The sequence below is a fragment of the Macaca nemestrina genome, chromosome 1 (genome assembly GCF_043159975.1).
Source record: "Macaca nemestrina isolate mMacNem1 chromosome 1, mMacNem.hap1, whole genome shotgun sequence".
Classification (NCBI taxonomy): domain Eukaryota; kingdom Metazoa; phylum Chordata; class Mammalia; order Primates; family Cercopithecidae; genus Macaca; species Macaca nemestrina.
Window position 1 is genome coordinate 86,899,549 of NC_092125.1, and position 18,524 is coordinate 86,918,072.

Below are 18,524 nucleotides of genomic sequence, written 5' to 3' on the forward strand. Positions count from 1 at the left end.
AAATAATTCAAGTCACCCAAAAATGTATCTATTTCGTTTTTGTTATTAACCACATGGACACCACATGAGGACTGTTTGGATTCTAACAATTTTGAGATTGTCAGAAGCAGCATATGGAGGAAGAAATAGTGCAAAAGAGCTAAAAACATTGCTCGTAAAGCAACAAAGTTCCGATTGCCACTCAAATAGTTGGCAGTACTTCCTTTTGCTGGGGGCAGGCCAAAGAAAGGAGCAGTGTGTGCCTGTGTCACAATTATTCAAGTCCACCTCTTGTCCCATGGAGCACAGCTTAGGCTCCAGTTGACAGAATAATATAAACAGATATTCTGTTGGATGACTTGATTTTATTTTTACATAAAATCTTTCAGAAAAGAACTCTAATAATTTTGATGTGATACCATTCTAGAGAATAACTAATATTTTTACTTTATCGATTTTTAATTTTAGAGATGGAGTCTTGCTCTGTCACCCAGGCTGGAGTGCAGTGCCATGATCCTGGCCCACTGCAACCTCTGCTTCCTGAGTTCAAGCGATTCTCCTGTCTCAGTCTCCCAAGCTAAGATTACAGGTGCACGCCACCACACGCGGCTAATTTTTGTATTTTTAGTAGAGATGGGTTTTTGCCATGTTGGCCAGGCTGGTCTCAAACTTCTAACCTCGTGATCTGCCCACCTCAGCCTCCCAAAGTGCTGGGATTACAGGCTTGAGCCACTGTGCCCGGCCCAATCTTTTTCTCATATGCATACAAGCATGCACACATACACATTCTCGGAGATAATTCCAAAAGGAAGGAAAATAGACAGTCATAGTTCATAGTTTATTACAAATGCATATTATCCAACATGATAGAAATCCACATGCCCCAGAATGTACAAGAAGGTATGCAATGTTCCGGAGTATCATTGTCAGTTCTGGTGTTATATATATATATATATTAAATATACATATTTTTTGAGACAGGGTCTCGCTGTCACCCAGGCTGGAGTGCAACGGCACAATCTCAGTTCACTGCAACCTCCGCCTCCCAGCCTCAAGAGATCCTCCCACCTCATCCTCCTGAGTAGTTGGGACTACAGATGCATGCCACCACACCCAGCTAATTTTTTTATTTCTTTTTGTAGAGACAGGGTCTCACTATGTTTCTCAGGCTGGTCTCGAACTCCTAGTCTCAAGTGATCCTTCCGCCTTGGCCTCTCAAAGTGCTGGAAATTACAGGCATGAGCCACTGTGCCCAGCCTGATTATCTGTCTTTTGAATAGTGACCCTAATGTGCTTTTCCAGTTCCAGTAACTTTTGATAAAATTTTTCAGCAGTGTCTTCATCTAGGTCCATCTGGAAAAGAAGCAAAAATAAAGATGTCTAGAAAGGAAAATTAAGATGAATAGTATTTGTATAAAAGAAAGTCATTCAATATATGAAACAAAAAGAAAGGAGGCAGCAGGAAAGGGCCATGGTGGCAGACACGTGGGGACTGTCAGGAAACTGAGAGCCTGAAGACATACTAAATGTCAGTCTCAGTTCCAACACTCACCAAACCCACTGATGCTTCCCTTAAACAGCAAGACTGAAAGATCCGAGTTTTGCTATCTCCCCCAACTTCTATATGCCCAGGAAACAGAAGACACCAACCAACTGTGATATCAAAGGACAAAACAGAAAAATCAAGAGTTTCGTGAATTTCTAATGGCTACTCACTTCCTAATATCCATCTGGCTTAGTAAAAAAGCCCTGGTTTGAGCTGGGCTCACGGCCCTCTAGATAAAAGATGATACTTCAGCCCCTGTTGAAACAATGGGTGCCAGAGCCATGAGACTATGTTCTGGCCAGTGAGATGTAAATAATACCTGGAGTCTCTTCAAGAGAAATAAAGCATCCCTTTTTTCTTCCCTTCTTCCATACCACTCTCCAGCCGCAGGCCTGAGGGCCACGCCCTAATGGCCAGGTGGTGACTGCAAGGAACTTGGGTTCCGGACAATTTGTGGAGCTGCCATGGCAGCCTGAGACTGCCTCTCTCCTAAATGCTTTTACATGCAAGAAATTTAAGATTCTATCTGGTTCAATCCATAATTATTTTACATTCCTGTGTTTCATGCAGGAAATCTCGACAGTATGTAAAGGCAAACTTTCAGCTCTTTTAAAATAGCGATATCCTTTTTTCAAGCCAACACAGAGCCTAAACTTCAGGAACAGCCTCTTTGTTCACAAAACTGAAAGGCTAAAAATTAAATAAACTTTTGAACATTTTGAAAATAACATTTATTTTCAATCATGTTAGTTTTTCTATAATGGAACTGGAAGAAGCATTACAGAACTCTTCTAGTTCAACCCCATCTTTTAACAGAAGAGAAAGCTGACTTACCCAAATAATCAAAGGTGAAAATACTTTCTTCAGTGCATTTCCATAAAATGCTAATGAGTATGTCAGTTTGTAGAATTAAACATTCTTTCCCTTGATAAACAAAACATTCCCTCTAAGTTAACAGACAGTAAGTTCAAATACACTCTGCTAGCCTAAAGTAAGTTATTAGTTTATAATAGAATTCCCCAAAGGGATGTTACAGGTTATGTAAAATTTGGTTTAAAAAAAATTCATGGTGAGGAACTGAAAACAGCAGGATTAAATATTTCACACACATTTCTTAACTGTTTCAACTTCTCACAGCCTTTACTTTGCTGATGTATGCTGTACAAGTCTCTGAAAGAGGGGAACGTAATATGAAGCATGGTTCAATTTTACTTGCTACAGGAACTGCTTCTTGCAAATCTTCTCAAGAAACTAGTATCCCACAGAATGTATTTTGAAAAACCTGGAAGGTTCACTTTTAGTGAACAGATAGCACAGGAAGCCAAGTGCATGGCTCCCCTTTCAGCTCATGCTACTAACAGACGCCAAGATCGATGCCAGTTACTTGACTTACCTAACAGTCACCTCAATCTTATTTTATCTTAAGCTAATACCTCCTCACAACAGGCTGGATGGTGGAAAATCGAAGGCTGAAATAAACCTTAGTCATGACAAAAGTATAACAAAGTACTTCTCTCAGTTTAAAATAAATGTTCTCATTCCCCAGTATGTAACTCTATGTTTGATTTCATTTTAGATTACACCAAGTCTAAAAAACACAGTACTGATTTGATTTTTTTTCTGCACATTATCCTGTTCCTCTTCAAAACACCAATCTATTAAAGCTGATAATTGTCACAAGCAGAACTGAATACTCAAAGGGAAGTTAAGTTCACACAGAAAAACACTTCCTATTTCATCCAACTTGCAACGTATTTACTGAGCGTCTACCATGTGTAAGGCAGTCCGCTAGGAAATGGGGTATGACCCTCCTCCTCACAGAGCTTACATTCTGACAGAGGAACCCGAAGGTGAACAAGCATGATCTGCAACAGGTACAGGATGTCAAGAAAGCCTACCACAGAGGCACCCAGGCCTGGTCTACAGGGTCACTAAAGGCTATGGGATAAGCTGATCTGAAGGATGAGCAGAAATTAATCATCAAGAGGCTGAGAGCAGCTTAGGTCAGGAGAACAAGATGTGCAAGAAACAGGAGAGAGCAGGATGAAATAAAATCAGGCCAGTGTGATGCTGGTGAACAATGAGTACTCAGAGAAGGGAAGCTGGGGGGCTGAGGGGCTGGTCAGGAACACGGGCTTAATTCATCAACCCAGCAGCAAACATCAGTGCAACAATGTAAGCACATTTACCTTCTGGGTCATAATGTAATTTCTTCCAAAGCCAGTGGTGGCACTGAGATATTTGATCAGAGGATTGAGAGATTCGGGCTTTTGGTGGAAAAGCCACACCTGGAAAGGAAGGATGTGTCAATGATTTGTTTCTTCTGCCCAAGGTGAGTGAGGCTGGTGGAGATTCACAATCAGCACTTTATAGAGCTCCCCAGACAAATTATAAACATCCTCTCAAATATCATCAGTGAACGGTTTAGCAAATGTATTGAGAACTAATTAAAATATAGTTTAAAAGCACTTGCTTCTATAATCAATTTGTGTTCCTACAATAAACACATTTATTTCTGTAACATTTACCAAAACAAGATCATCAAAGCCAATTCCATTTATGTTTTCCTTAGCTAATTTCAATTAAGTCAAGATTTAATAATCTACTAAGTACTACAGTGCTAGGTCCTTAGGTTTCCAAAGTGAATAGCAAAATTCCTGAAGGAGCTCAATGGAATGAGGGAGACAAACATAAAGAACTGACTCAGATACAATGCGTTTTTAATGTAGGACAATTCTGATCCATTAGTAGAGGCTGCCTCTGGAGCTCTGGGTTGAAGAATATTCAGAGACACCACTTGTGTACAACAGAAAGGAGTATTATAGCCCATTAGTAATGTCTGCCATTGATGAGGAAACACACGCAACCCATTTGCCATGTGTGATTTAAGGAACTCGGCTGGCTTCCTAATAAAATAACAACTTGATCCTCTAAGAAAGGGAAGAAAATCTTCATAGAGGGGAATGGTGTTGAACTTTGTTATCTTGGCTCTTGACCCACAAGATGCTCTTTCTCCGTGGGAAATCACGGACTGATTGTGCAGTCATCGTCCTGCTTTGCCTGCCCCTCCAGCTTTCCACTGCTCTGTCTCTCCTCCAGCTGCTGGTATATCCTGCCTCTAAAGAAGTGTTTTTCCTATAGTCATGGTGCCCAGTGCCATGGTAAATGTCAAACTTGCAAACTTCACTCCTAATGTTCTGCGCTTAGCCTTATAGTCCGCTTTAGCTCCAAACAGGACCTCGATTATTCACAGAGCTTATTCTCTTATTATCTCTTCTGTCGAAATTATTTCTACCACAAGTGAACCTGTAATTCACATCTGCTAAGCCATCATACAAGTTATAAAAACTTCAGTAACATACCAGCGCTTCTGTTCCATTGTATGGTGTCAAAGTGAATGCATTTGCAAAAAAGCGAAGCTGCAGAAAAGAAAACAACAGTTATTTTTGTGGTAGTTTAGAATACAGTCACAAAATAATTATTCATTTAAATATTAAAAAAGAAAACTTGCCTTTCTGATTATAGAACATTTTTTAAGTAACAAAAAATAGAGGTCAAAAAAGAAACATCACTTAATCTCCATACTCCAAATCAACCACTTTTAACACGAAGGTCTATTTACTTCTGATCTTTTCTTTATGCCTGCCCTAAAGGAGAGATATTTCTTCCTGAGCCCTAAAGGGAGAATCATTTCCTAAAAATAGCATTTTTCAATGTGTGCCAGAGAAACGATGGTCCTGCAAGATGTTCAAATCACGAAACAAAAATATGGTTCTATAGTTACATAATGTACAATTATCCCCTCTTTGGGAACTTTTAATGCGCATGACCACTTTGAAAACTTAGAGAAGTCCAGTTTAACCATGTTTAACATGGGTTTTCTGAAATTATATGATTACAGAACTCTTGGGATCTGTGGTGCATGAGCAATGAAACATTCCTTTAAAGAGAAGTGGACACTCAAATGGTGGTGTGGCAGTAATACTTAGAAATATTAAGCAGAGGTTTCACATTTAGTAAGTTCAAAACCTCAAGTTAAATGGCATTCAGGTTCATTCCTTAAATCATTCCCCAACCCTTAAACACATCTTCCAGGTCCCAAAAAGAGATTTTATGAGCTAAGAAAAGAAGTATTCATCACTTACTAGCAATATTGCCGGCATCAACAGTGTCCATATAAAGGGAGGCAGAATTCCATATGTCAAATTGGTCAGTGCTGTACCTGGACACACCACATTGGAATACAGACCCTAGGAACAGACAGGGGTAGCAATAAGACTTTAACTTAATGTATATTGACTCAGTCCAGCTACATGCTAGTTAATAAAAGAGGTATGTACATGAGCCAGAAGTCAGGTAATAAAGAATTTACGTTTTGAGTTGTCTCTGAAGGTGGGTAAAACATTTATGTTGAAGAATCATGTATTAAGAGAACCCACTGTGAGAGGCACCCAGGATGTAAAAATTAGTAGGACAAAGTCTCTATTCTCATGAACCTTGCAGTATAAAAAATAACCAATCTTAAAGCTGGGGGAGAAAAGCAGGGCCTGGTTATCTGAGTTTTCCCTATTATTGGCTTAACTGAAGATCAACTTTTCAATAATCATGAGCATTTACGATTAAAAGATGTACGGAGTACAGTCCTTGCCTTCAAGAAGTTTCTGGCCTAATAAATAGACAGTTAAACCTAAAGTATGTGTCTGTTTCCCTGCAGGTACATAAGACCCATACGTCTAGCTTGAGGTGGGTGCTCCCGGCATCAGGCTGTATGTGCTGTCACTTTCTCCAACTGAAGATCTCTAAATCAGGTCCTTAGCCTAGAACTCATTTTAGAAAGTTCCACCCTATAAAGAGAGCCCCAATTAACACAGAGCTTATTTAATCTAAAGGGTCCTAAGTGATCTATAGTTAAGCCCTGGAGCCCCGGGACTATCATGAGGATAAGTCTTAGCTTGTGACTTTTTTCTAGAGGATTGCTGGGAAATCAAGGGGACTCTCAGGGATGGTTGATCCATGTCAGGCAATGCCAAGACTCTGCAGCACCAAATAAAGGAGGAAAAGCCTCCAGGTTCTGTTGCTTAGGGTGCTATCTGTTCATTGAACTGTCTGTTACAGACAGAACCTGAGAATCCCCTTGATTTACCAACAATCCTCTAGAAAAAAGTCAAGAGCTAAGACTTATCCTCATGATAGTCCAAAAGTTTTTCCTAAGAAAATAATGTACTCTGCCCCCAAAACAGCTAAGGAAAAGTTCTTATTCTAGGAACTACCTAGGAACACTTGTGGACTATTCTGTCCTAAATGAAGAAATCTTCAAACTAAAATCCAGGGTTTCCAACATATATAATTTTCTGATGTTGAGAGATAAAAAAAGAAAGAAAGAAGAAGACAATCTTAACCAAGACTGTATCCTTCCATTTGTTTAATTATAGGGATTAAATTGTGATGATCCTGAGTATTTCTATATGGCTTGAGTCGGGGAGGATGCATGGATGATTCAAGTCTATCAGGCAGTCTATATAGAACCTGACAACATTTCCAGTAACACAGGGCTTCAAAAGGAATACTGTAATGTCATTCTTTCTCAGCTGCTTCTTTCCTCATAAAGGCCAGGGAGAAAAAAGTCATTGGCTGAGAACCAATCTCAACAGATTTTACAAGCAATAGCTAAATCTCCCTCTTTCATAAAAGATAGAATCCCAAACCTTACTTGATAACTGAGACTTAAATAGAATCCCAGACCTTTCTATGAAAGGAAAAGCTAATTCCTCTAAAAGGGAGTTCTCAGAGTACCAGGAAGCAGTTGTGACAAGTTTTTAAACGTCTCAAGAAACTTCGGAAGGAGGTGCACAATGGGGCCAACATGCTGAGTCCAACCTGCAATATTAACAGCCTATACAAGAACACGTACAGGCATCTGCAGACCACATGCACCAACACCTACACATGTGCACACACCCAAAAAATACATGCACAAACACATGTGCACACACCCACAAAACCTGTACACGTACATATGAACCCCCTACACATGGGTAGGCACACAAATACATATACACGCTCATGCATATCCACATGTATGTATTTGTACAGACACATGCACACACAAACTCACATTCTGAATACAAAGCACTGCTGTGAGTGCTTCATCCAGATCCCCTCAGTCCATCTTCCCAATAAATCTGTGAGGCAGGCACTATTACTATCCCTATTTTTCAGATGAGGAAACTGAGGCATAGGGAGATTAAATAATATGCCTAGGGTTACAAAGAGTCAGGATTCAAATTCAGTCCTAGAAAGTATGCTCTTAGCTTCAACTTTATAAGAGGCATGATTCAGGCTGGGTGCAGGCGCTGTAATCCCAGCACTTTGAGAGACTGAGGCAGGCAGATACCTGAGATCAGGAGTTCGAGACCAGCCTGGCCAAAACAGTAAAACCCTGTTTCTACTAAAAATACAAAACGTGGGTGTGGTGGCACATGCCTGTAATCCTAGCTACTCGGGAAGCTGAGGCATGAGAATCACTTGAACTCAGAAGATGGAGGTTGCAGTGAGCTGAGATTGTGCCACTGCACTCCAGCCTAGGCAACAGAACGAGACTCTGTCTCAAAAAAAGGGGGGGCATGATTCTAAGAGCCAGATCACAAAATACCACCTGATAAAGGTAGCCATTCCAGAATAAGCCAGGTCTAGACTATCACATAAGGCTTATATTTCTATGTCTAATTCATGATCCAAGAAGCTCCCTTGAGGGAAAACATAATTCTTGATCATCTTTTTATTTCACTTTTCTCCTCAACCCTAAACCTGGCCCAGTGCCCTAAACATGATAAGTCTTTTATAAATGTTAGTGAAATTAAACTTCTCCATAGCCCCATACTCATACAACACTGTTAATCAAAGCAAACAAAAGAAAATGTCCAAGGGGAAGACTGGAGATTTTCAGGTAAGAATTTAGACCTGGGCAACAGAGAGATAAAAGAAGCAGTAAACTGCAGACCATAGTGGCCACAAGGACTCAGTATGACCAACAAGGGTCACCATCCCCTGTAAAACATCCTATAAACTGAGATCCTCATAGAGACAGAGCTCTGGGAGTCTTACCTAAAACCACCACTATCCAGAAGGTTTTATAACTACTTCACTGTCCTATAAACATCTGCTATGACAACCACTAGGAGGCAGCATGGTGCAGGGGGAAAAGTCCAAGCCATAAAGTCAGCCAGCCTCGGGCTCAATTTTGAGCTCTACCATTTACAAGTTGTGTGACCATCGGGTAAATGACTTAAGTTCTCCGAGATTTAGAGTCCTCATCTGAAAATGGTTATACTTAAACCCACCTCCATATAATGAGGCAGGTATTTAATAACACACACAGATGAATACAGAACCTGAAACACAGCAAGTACCAAAACAGTAGTTATTATCACTTTTAGTAGTGTCACTCTGTTAACATAAGTTAGAATTCCTGAAGAACCACAGAATGATGAATGAACTACCTGTAACTAAAATGTCAGGAGCTAATTATCTCTGCCCTAACATTTTCGTATACACCAACTATCAATCTAAACTACAAGAGTTAGTGGAAAGCCAGCTACCTTACTAGGAAATCAATAGTAGGTAATTAAGAGAACCTGCCCTGCCATTTCCATATCACTGAGATGGGCCTTACCTGCTGGTTGAAGTTCCTGTTCAAAGCCACACTCAGAAGGTCAGTGGCATATTTGGAAGAACTGTAGGGCTCCTTGCCTTTGCTGTGCTGGAAGTCCTCGAGGCTGAAATTAGATTTCCTTGCATTGCGAGACGACGTCCAGATGAGCTGAGATGGACTGTCACTGTGACAAAGGAGAGGCTCCAGTTCCCGAATCTGGGTGAAAGAAAAAAAAAAAAAGAACAAAAAAGTATTAAAATATACTGGCAGAATACAGATAACAATTTTGAAACCACTGTACATCTATACTGAAATTGAACAATTAGGAGGGAGGATGGTGGGAGTCAGGTTTGTCACTGTTGAAGTGAGACATCACAAATAAGCATGGGGAGGAAGCTAGAATGATCTATATGGTAAGAGATTACGGTCAGAGACATCAGTATTAACTAGTTATCTAAAAGAGACATGAATTAGTTACATAGAAAAATATTTATAGATATGCATACATACATGAGTTAGTACGCTAGTATGCACACACATATCTCTGTAGTCTATTAGCACAGAGGGTTTAGAAGACACTGATCTCTCAGTAGCAATAAGCACCCAGATCTTGGTTTCTAATAACCATTCTCTGATAAAAGAAAACATATGTCTTTAGAAAAGTATCTGATTCTAGGACTGAACAAGGAAACACATAAGATGATTCTGAAGCATCTTGTGGTGCCAGATAGTAAGAAACTGCTCAAAATGAAAGCTAAAACAAAAACAGAAAACCACAATGATGGGGGTGTGCCAAAGAGATACAGGAGCCAACTGAAAGAGCTCCCAGTGGCTAAAACTGAAAACATTTGAGCAAGAAAATAAAATAGTATTTATAATTTCAAAGCAGGAAATACATATTCATGAGTCCATGTGGAAAAAATAAATGACTGAATAAAGACATAAATAAAAGAGAACAGACAAATCTCCCTTGCAGGAAAAAATCCAAACAATTTCTGTAGATAACCCACTCTCTTAAGGAGGTAAAGCATTAGCCAGTATGCATTGGCTGCACATAGTAACTTTCTTTCTTTTTCTCTTTTTTGAGACGGAGTTTCACTCTTGTTGCCCAGGCTGGAGTGCAGTGGCATGATCTCGGCTCACCGCAACCTCCGCCTCCTGGGTTCAAGCAATTCTTCTGCCTCAGCCTCCCGAGAAGCTGGGATTACATGCATGTGCCACCATGCCCAGCTAATTTTGTTTTTTGATAGAAATGGGGTTTCTCCATGTTGGTCAGGCTGATCTCGAACTCTCGGCCTCAGGTAATTCGCCCGCCTTGGCCTCCCAAAGTGCTGGGATTACAGGCATAAGCAACCGTGCCCGGCCCAACTTTCTTTCAAAAAGTAGAGTATGAAAGGGGAGAAAGAAAAAGTAACTTAACAATGGAGAAACCTGACAAACTTTACTTCAAGCCAGGAGATCAAGGTTAATATCAACACTGAGAAGTCATACTGATAGAATATACCCTTGATATGATGTCATGAGAATGTCACTTTACCTCTGTGACATTCCTCCCAAAAACCACATTCTTCAGTCTCACCATGAGAAAAACATCAGACAAATCCCAACTGACAGTCTACAAAACACTAAGCAGTACTCCTCAAAACAGTCAATGTCATCAAAAACAAGGAAAGTCTGAGAAGCTGTCACAACCAAGAAGAGCCTAAGGAGACATGACTGCTAAATGTAATGGGATCCTAGAACTGAAAAAAGACATTAGGCAAAAACGAAACCGGCATAAGTGTGTACTTTAGTTAATAATAATGCAGTAAAATTGATTCATCTATTTTGACAAATGCATCATACCAATGCAAAATGTTAATAGGGGAATCTGGGTGTAAGGCATACAGAAACTCTCTATATTATCTCTGCAGTAATTCTGTAAATCAAAAACTATTAGTACACTTATTGAAGAAAAATCTACTAGGAAAGCTTCCAGAAGTATTCCATGCTTACAATAAACAAGCCAAATGCAATCAAGAAAACTCAAACATGAGATTAAGTCAGTTAACTGGTTGCTCAACTATAGCAATGCCCCGTGCCCAGAGCTTTACAGAAACGATCACACCAAATATTAGCTTATTAAGCCCACAGCTTTTTTACCAGGATAAAATGGCCAAAGACATTGGTCTCAAACACCTCCTGAAGTCCATCAGCAGTGATCTTATCACCCTGGGTCAGCAGGCCTTCAGCTGTGGAGAACATATGAATCACTTTTCTGAAATAGCAGAAGATAATTGCATGACTTTTTAAAGCTTCTTTAACTGGAAATGCTGAAAACACTTCCCAACCCATCCCCCGCCTCCCCCCCCCCACCCATAAACTATACCTCCCTTGATTCTGTAATGACAGGAATAAAAATAGCTGTTTCTCAGACTGGATTATTGCATTAAATGAAATGCCAAAGTCCCTCCTTCCCCCGACTAATTCACAGAAGTACTTACACACGTATAGCTCACACTACCAATAGGAACTTGAGTCTCTCAAAAATCTGCTGCTAAAACTCTTTACCTCTTCCCCAGTCAAGTTACAGGTAAACTGTTCTAAATGAATAATAAGCTATGCCAAAGGGAAAAAAGTCTTCCTGTGTATAAAGTATGTTTAATTGCCAAAAACAAAGTTAAACAGGTTGTTTTTTTAACTGGGAATTCTTCAAACATATTTAATATAGTGTTCTGCTGTGAGGTCAATTCAGTAGGTCAAGGCCAACATGGAGACAGACAGAGAGAGAGAGAGAGAGAAAGAGAGAGAGAGAGAGAGAGAGAGAGAGAGTCTGTCTGTCTGTCTGTCTTTTAATGAAAAAGAAGTAAAGCAAAAGTACTGGTATAGTAAGTAGCACATAGTAAGAATGCCTATTTATGAGTAAGTGTACTGGGTCACAAAGTAAGATTTATTCCTATAAATAAGAATTCTCCCGGTTGTGTTTCAACATTTTTGAAATTTTTGAAAGCCACTACACTAATGTGTAATGAGAATTTCCCAGGAAGACATTAGTTCTCTGCATTTCCCCAACCTACTGGTCACAGCACCTGACATACAACTGGGAAATAGTTCAAAGTAGCTTTCCTGGAAGTTGGAGTCTCTCTGAGAACTCTGCCTAATTTCAAAATGTTCTTGCTAATAGGCATATCCAGGCAGACCAAAAAATGACCTTCTAAACCATTCAACCATTTAGAATGTACTGGGACATAGAATACCATACAAAACAGAACTTTCAGCACTCCCCACAAAAGAGGATTGCTTTTCTTTCATGATATGGTTGCATCATCTCCTTTTTCTGTCTTCAACCTTTTCAACGACCCCTTACCTTTCATCCCCCCAACTTAACACACCAGCAAAACTAGGCAGAAAAATGAACACATTCCTTCCAATCAGTTCATCCAGAAAATGGAAATTACCTTGAAAAGAGGCCAAAGAAAAGTGCTTTGATATTTAGCTGTGGATTAGGCATGATCCCAGCATTTAGATATATACAGTCTAATCTCTGAAACCTGCAAGTAAACAACCAAATGAGATTGTGAGTTGCAAGTAAAAGCATCAGGTCAAGATTGTGTATTCTATCTCTAGAGTGACTAGAATCAAGGAGGCCTAAGAAAGACAAAAAATACTTTTTAAATTAATAAATTAGCCACAGCAAGCTGAGAAGAATTTACAGTACATTAAAGTTACAGCATTTCTTTCTCAACAGTTTTTCTTTAGCCACAGTAAACATCTGAGAATTCTTTCTTTGGTAGTGGCTTCAAACAGAATCTGTGGACTTTAAGTAAAACCTCTGATCAATAATTCCTTCCAGCTCTGTTCTCTCAATAAGGAACTGCAGCAACCCTCTATCTGTTAAACCCACTCCACTCTCCTCATCTTACAAAGTCTCTTGCTTTTAAAAAAAAAATCCACATCTCCTCTGGTTGATAAGTAAAATTTATATAATATTGATATTCACCTGACTTGATCTATTAATGTTGAAATCTGAATGCCAAAATATATAATAAAACAGAAGATCCATGTGGAAACCTTTCAGTGTTCATGGACAAGTCCTATGTATCATAAAATAATGAAAGTTCATAAGAATACAATGAGATTGTAAAAGATGAATCAGGGTAAGATATTCTTGCTGGGCTCCCTCCTGAATACTTGTCATGGAAGGGATATGAAATGATGAGTTGAAAAAGCATTTTCAGTTTTAAACGTATGTAAGCCTTCATCTAGATGTACTGGTTTTGAACTAGGTTCAAGGCAGGTAAAGCCTGCTCTCATGATACCCACAGACACCATAAATATTCAGAATATCTCCTAGAGTTCTATATACCAAACTGTCTCTGACTAACCCAAGACATTAAGAGCCACAGCTTCTAAAGTTAGGACCCTGAACTACATACATGGTCTTCAATACAGATCACATACAAATATTTCTTCATCATCCTATAAATAATTGACAAATGACTCAAATTATTAAACTGACCATTTAAAATGCTGATATTGTTACCATCAGTTCATCACATAAGTGCCACAAAGATAGTGTGAGTTCATCCATTGTTGCTTGTTCTATTACCGTATTTGCCAACTTTTATCTAAGAATATTAACATATTTGGCTAGGAACAGAGAGGAAATGTTTAGTAAAGACACCAAATTAAGCTCTGGCTTCAGTAAAATGGCATACCACTCATCAATAAAATAATTGACACATTGCTCTAATATGGATAAAACAGAATCACTGTTTCTTACTAGTTTTCATCTGCACATATCTAATAGAAGACAATGCTACAGATAGAAAGACCAGGCGTCAGGGATGGTGCTACTTGAGCCTTTAGAAGGAATCTCAAGCTCTCTTTAGCTCTAGTTGACTTCAAGCTTAGAACTGAAGAGATCCATTTGAGCCACTGAGTGCAGTTTCTTGACATAAGCAAGAATCTATCTGGACACTTTCATATATTCCATATTTGTGAATATCATTACAACCATCATTTCCTAAACTTGAATAACACCAACCATCTCAAAAAAAAAAAAAAAAGGCTGTTTTGCGAACTAAAAAAAATACCTCAAAACTTCACTACAATGCTGATGACGGGTACCTGGGACAACTCACTGCTACCACAGCCTCACTGCCTTGAATCTGTGCTAAGTTGCTAAATATCTTACAAAATACTAAATTACTAAACTTGTGATAAAGTACCGAATATCTTGAACCTTTGAAGGCATTCGGGAATAGTCAGTACTATAAACGTTAAAACTTTAGGTCTCAAAAGTAAACTGCATCAGAATGGGCTATTATTAACTGGGAAATGAAGGTTCTTTCTTCCAAATAAGAGAATATAACAAAATCTAAACAAATCAGGTAAGAAGCCAGCTGGCTAAGAAAGTTTGGGAAAAGAATGCCTGTAAACATGATTTAAAAGTCGTAACTTCTCTCAACTTCATAGTTTTTATCTCCATAAGGACATTCAGTATACAGTTTCACAGCCCTGGAGACTCTTAAGTTATGGAGGAGTAGGGGATATGGAATATATCACAATTTATGTGAAAACAGAACCTAGAAAATCTCCTCAGGTTTTTTTTTTCTTTTTTCTTTTTTAAGATGTGGCAGAAAACTCTAGAGCTCAGCAGTACCGGAGAGAGAAACCACATTTACAAAGGACTAAGGCCACACTGAGAAGAGCCAGAGCGAAGAAAACTAGCTTTCACTTTGTAACTGGTGCATTTGGAAGAGGGAAATGCAAATTATTATCAATTCACATAAAATACAAAGTATTTTTCTTCAGCAAATGTCTTCATTAAGAAGGGCTTCCTTGTTTCTATCCATTTCATTTTACTGTCCAAGGAAACAAGGTAGTTATTTGTCTCTTAAGTGCCTCAATACTAAAATATTTGAAAATTAATTATTCAAGATAGTCCTAGGGCGGCATAGACTAGTGCAGGGTTCTTGGCCTCTTTTCATCATACATTCCTCCTAAAATTTAAAAACAAACAAATAAATAAAAAGCCATCTCTGCCCAGAAAAATGCATTGTGCACCTACATGCAATTTTGTGTTCACTTGCAGGGGAGTTATACGTTATACTCTATAAGTTATACTCTATTCCTTCACATACCAACTGTTGATCAAATGTCTATTACATGCCAATTACTGTGAAGGTGTGAACAAATCTTTACTGGCCTAGGGAAAAAAATACCCCTTAGGAAGCAGGGAGAAGCCCTGGGGTTGACTCACTCAACTAATATAAGATTGGATGACCTTCCTAGGGACATTACCCTTATCTCTGTGTCTCAGTTTCTTCACTTGTTAAATGTCACTACTTGCCTTATCTACTTAATGAATTCATTATGTGAAGGAAAGATGTAAAAAATGAATTCAAATGTCAAAAGAGTTACCTTAACGTAAGGCAGTGCAACTGATCACACATCAGGATGTACTTATAAATTAGTCTCCATGAAATAATTATGATCATGATTGAGACTGAAAATGTGGTACCAGGCACAATGGCTCACGCCTGTAATCCCAACACCAACTGATCACACATCAGGATGTACTCATAAATTAGTTTCCATGAAATAATTATGATCATGATTGAGATTAAAAATGTGGTACTAGCCGGGTACAATGGCTCACGCCTGTAATCCCAGCACTTTGGGAGGCTGAGGCGGACGGATCACAAGGTCAGGAGTCCGAGACCAGCCTGACCGACATGGTGAAACCCCATCTCTACTAAAAATACAAAAATTAACCAGGCCACCGTGGTGGTGCGTGCCTGTAATCCCAGCTACTCAGGAGGTGGAGGCAGGAGAATCACTTGAACCCAGGAGGCGGAGGTTGAAGTTAGCCAAGATCACGCCATTGCACTCCAGCCTGGGTGACAGAGCAAGACTCCATCTCTTAAAAAAATTTAAAAAAAAGAAAGAAAATGTGGTACTGAGACACAATGGGTCACCCTATACAGATTTCCTCAACATAACTGCTTACACTGCACCTGTTTCTTTTTAGGTTTTTCTTTCCTCTCTTATTTTATTAAGTGTTATGCTGCACAATCACATAAGAAAAAAAAAATCCATCAGCAAGAGATATACCTTTGCTTAAGTTCCTTGGAGGCCCGGAACACGGACTGCAGGTTGCTGATGTCCACCTGGACAATGGTGACCTCAGCAGTGGGGTGAGAGGCCAGCAGAGAAGCACGGACAGCTTCTGCCTTGTTCCTATTCCTGCACGCCAAACACAGATGAAGCTCATCATCTTCCGCCAGCAGCCGCTTGCAGAGGGCCAGGCCAATGCCACTGGGAGGACAATTCAGACACAAGATGTGGGTTATCTGGGATGGCATCAGGTAGAGGCATTTCTCTCTGGTTCAGAAAACTGTGTCAACTTGACCTCCAGTGAGAAGCCCAGAAAAACATAAAAGACTCAACAATTATTTAAGAATGGAGGAATCCTCCACTCCAATAGTCACTTGCTTGAGACACAGTCTAGTTTGTGTTTTTCTCATTTTGAAAAACTTCAATGACACAATAACTGGACTGAAAACAAGAATTGTTCTTTAGTTTTGCTATTACTGGGCTTTATCCTGCCAGTGGTTTTCATTTTGTACTTATTATGCCACTCATGAGAATGATTTAATATATCACCAGTAAGGGCTGAAAAGAGCATCTTATTAGCTGTTTCCTATGTGCATCTTTACTTTGCTGTCTAGGCTCCTCAGGGGCAAGGGCTTTACCACCTATTGGTATCATAAACCCAATAAGGAGCACCAGAAATCTCCGATAAAGGAACAGATGAATCTTTCAGATGAGGCATCAGTAACATGGCAGGATGTACAAATCCCTCTCGACAACTATGATTAAATAATAGAAAAAGAAAGAACTCAACGTGATTACGTAGAAGGTAGGAATACACTAAATATTAGATGAGGACCAAGAAAAGGGAAGCAGGGATGAGTACAGCATTTGGAGACAAAGAACTTCAAAACCAGCACTGTAAAACCGCATAGGAGTGGTGACATCAGTCAGATCAGCCTGGCTGATAGCAATGAAAAGTTGGGTAATAATTTCTCTTTCATGACTTAAGCTGATTCCAGGAAAATATATTAATAGTTAAAACCCAAAAAGAGCCTGGAACCATCAGTAATCTGTTAGCACCAACAACAAAGCATCAAAAACAGTTATTTGTCCTCACATGAGAATAGTAGGTATTTAATATACAATTGCACATATCACAATATATGTAAAAGAAACAGACAAAATCAATTCTGACTTATTTCAGTACCTTCCACATAAGAAGCACCAATCAACTGTTGAAGTCACTTGAGAGGGTATGCTAAAAAGTTGCCAACTGCAGACACCTACCAAGCTGGCTTAGTTAATATGCATGTGGTTGAATAATTGAAAGTGGATCAATCTTAAATGTTTAACATGTACTCTATCTTAATCATTTAAAAATGCCAAATGCAACTAGTAGAAAAAATGGTTTGATTGGCTTCATCCTCTACACATTTTTCATGGAAGTGCAAATGACAGGTAAGAGGCTGAGAGACTAAGTGAGCAACCCTGGAATTATTATGAGCTAGTTATTCTGCACCCCAACCATGCCTTCATATGAAAAGGTTAACTTTCTCTGGGTTTCTGAAGAGTGTGTTAGCTCTCTAGCACTGAGCTAAATGGAAGGGGATTGTTTTTTCTCCACAGTCCTAATGCTCATGGGTGTTCAAATTTGTAGGCAAAAGGATTGTACAGACAAAACACCTGTAGTATAAGACATGATCACGTGGTCAGGAGCAAACTGCTGGGCACTGACGATCAATACGAATAGCAGGCAAAGATGGAAAAGGGGCGGAGCCCGCGTGAGTACCCTATTCCCTTGATAACCTCAGGATCATCACTGCCACACTCATCACTTACTGATGTTCTAGTTTTCCTTTTCCCTGTCATGTTTAATACCAAGTACCAGTTACTGAGCACCTCAAGAGGCCGGCACGCTCCACACCTGCTGCAGAGACTCCGGGAAACCTAGGCAAAGCCAGGGACGGGCGCTTCCGGGATCCGTTCGTGGAAGGTCGCAGATCCCTGCTCTCTCAGACCCCTCATCCGCTGCCACCTCTGCCAACCCAAAGGAGGCCTCACCTGCTCGCGCCGGTAATCAAAACCACCTTTCGCATCTTCGCGCATTCACACTTCCAAGCAGTGAAGCAAACGCCGCCGCTGCTTTCGGAAGTCCTACGATTTCGGGCAGCAGCCGGGCCACCTCACCCGTCACCAATCAGAGTACGGCCACGCCCCGCCTCCCGTCGCGTCATCGAGTCTGCGCTGATCCCTCCAATCTCAGTCCGC

At 39.8% G+C, this 18,524-nt stretch overlaps 1 protein-coding gene across 4 annotated transcripts; it reads right to left on the reverse strand.

Moving 5' to 3' along the window:
* Positions 1-803: 803 nt before the first annotated feature.
* LOC105498235 (hydroxysteroid 17-beta dehydrogenase 7) lies at positions 804-18,472 on the reverse strand. 4 transcript variants are annotated; one of them, XR_011615270.1, is made up of 10 exons: positions 18,318-18,469; positions 16,275-16,478; positions 12,614-12,706; positions 11,319-11,433; positions 9,198-9,392; positions 5,671-5,775; positions 4,888-4,944; positions 3,715-3,813; positions 1,532-1,632; positions 1,245-1,332 (listed from the first exon to the last, which is right to left on the reverse strand). XR_011615270.1 is itself a non-coding variant. In XM_011770248.3 (9 exons), exons 1-9 carry the CDS (start codon positions 18,350-18,352, stop codon positions 1,210-1,212), a joined length of 1,026 nt encoding a protein of 341 aa, XP_011768550.1. In that variant the 5' UTR covers positions 18,353-18,468; the 3' UTR covers positions 804-1,209. The 4 variants fall into 4 exon arrangements, 2 of the variants coding, with proteins under 2 accessions (XP_011768550.1, XP_011768551.1); XM_011770248.3 differs by lacking the exon at positions 1,532-1,632 and having other exon boundaries at positions 804-1,332; positions 18,318-18,468; XM_011770249.2 differs by lacking the exon at positions 1,245-1,332 and having other exon boundaries at positions 1,339-1,632.
* Between the last annotated feature and the right edge of the window lie 52 nt (positions 18,473-18,524).

Bases quoted from the DNA above. Each gene is read 5' to 3' on its own strand.
- LOC105498235 (XM_011770248.3), bottom strand. From the start codon at position 18,352: ATGCGAAAGGTGGTTTTGATTACCGGCGCGAGCAG. The intron at 9,393-11,318 runs GTAAAAAAGCTG...TCTTTCACCCAG, and splicing joins TCTTTGGCCATTTTATCCTG to ATTCGGGAACTGGAGCCTCT. The intron at 3,814-4,887 runs GTATGTTACTGA...CTTCCTTTCCAG, and splicing joins ACAATGGAACAGAAGCGCTG to GTGTGGCTTTTCCACCAAAA.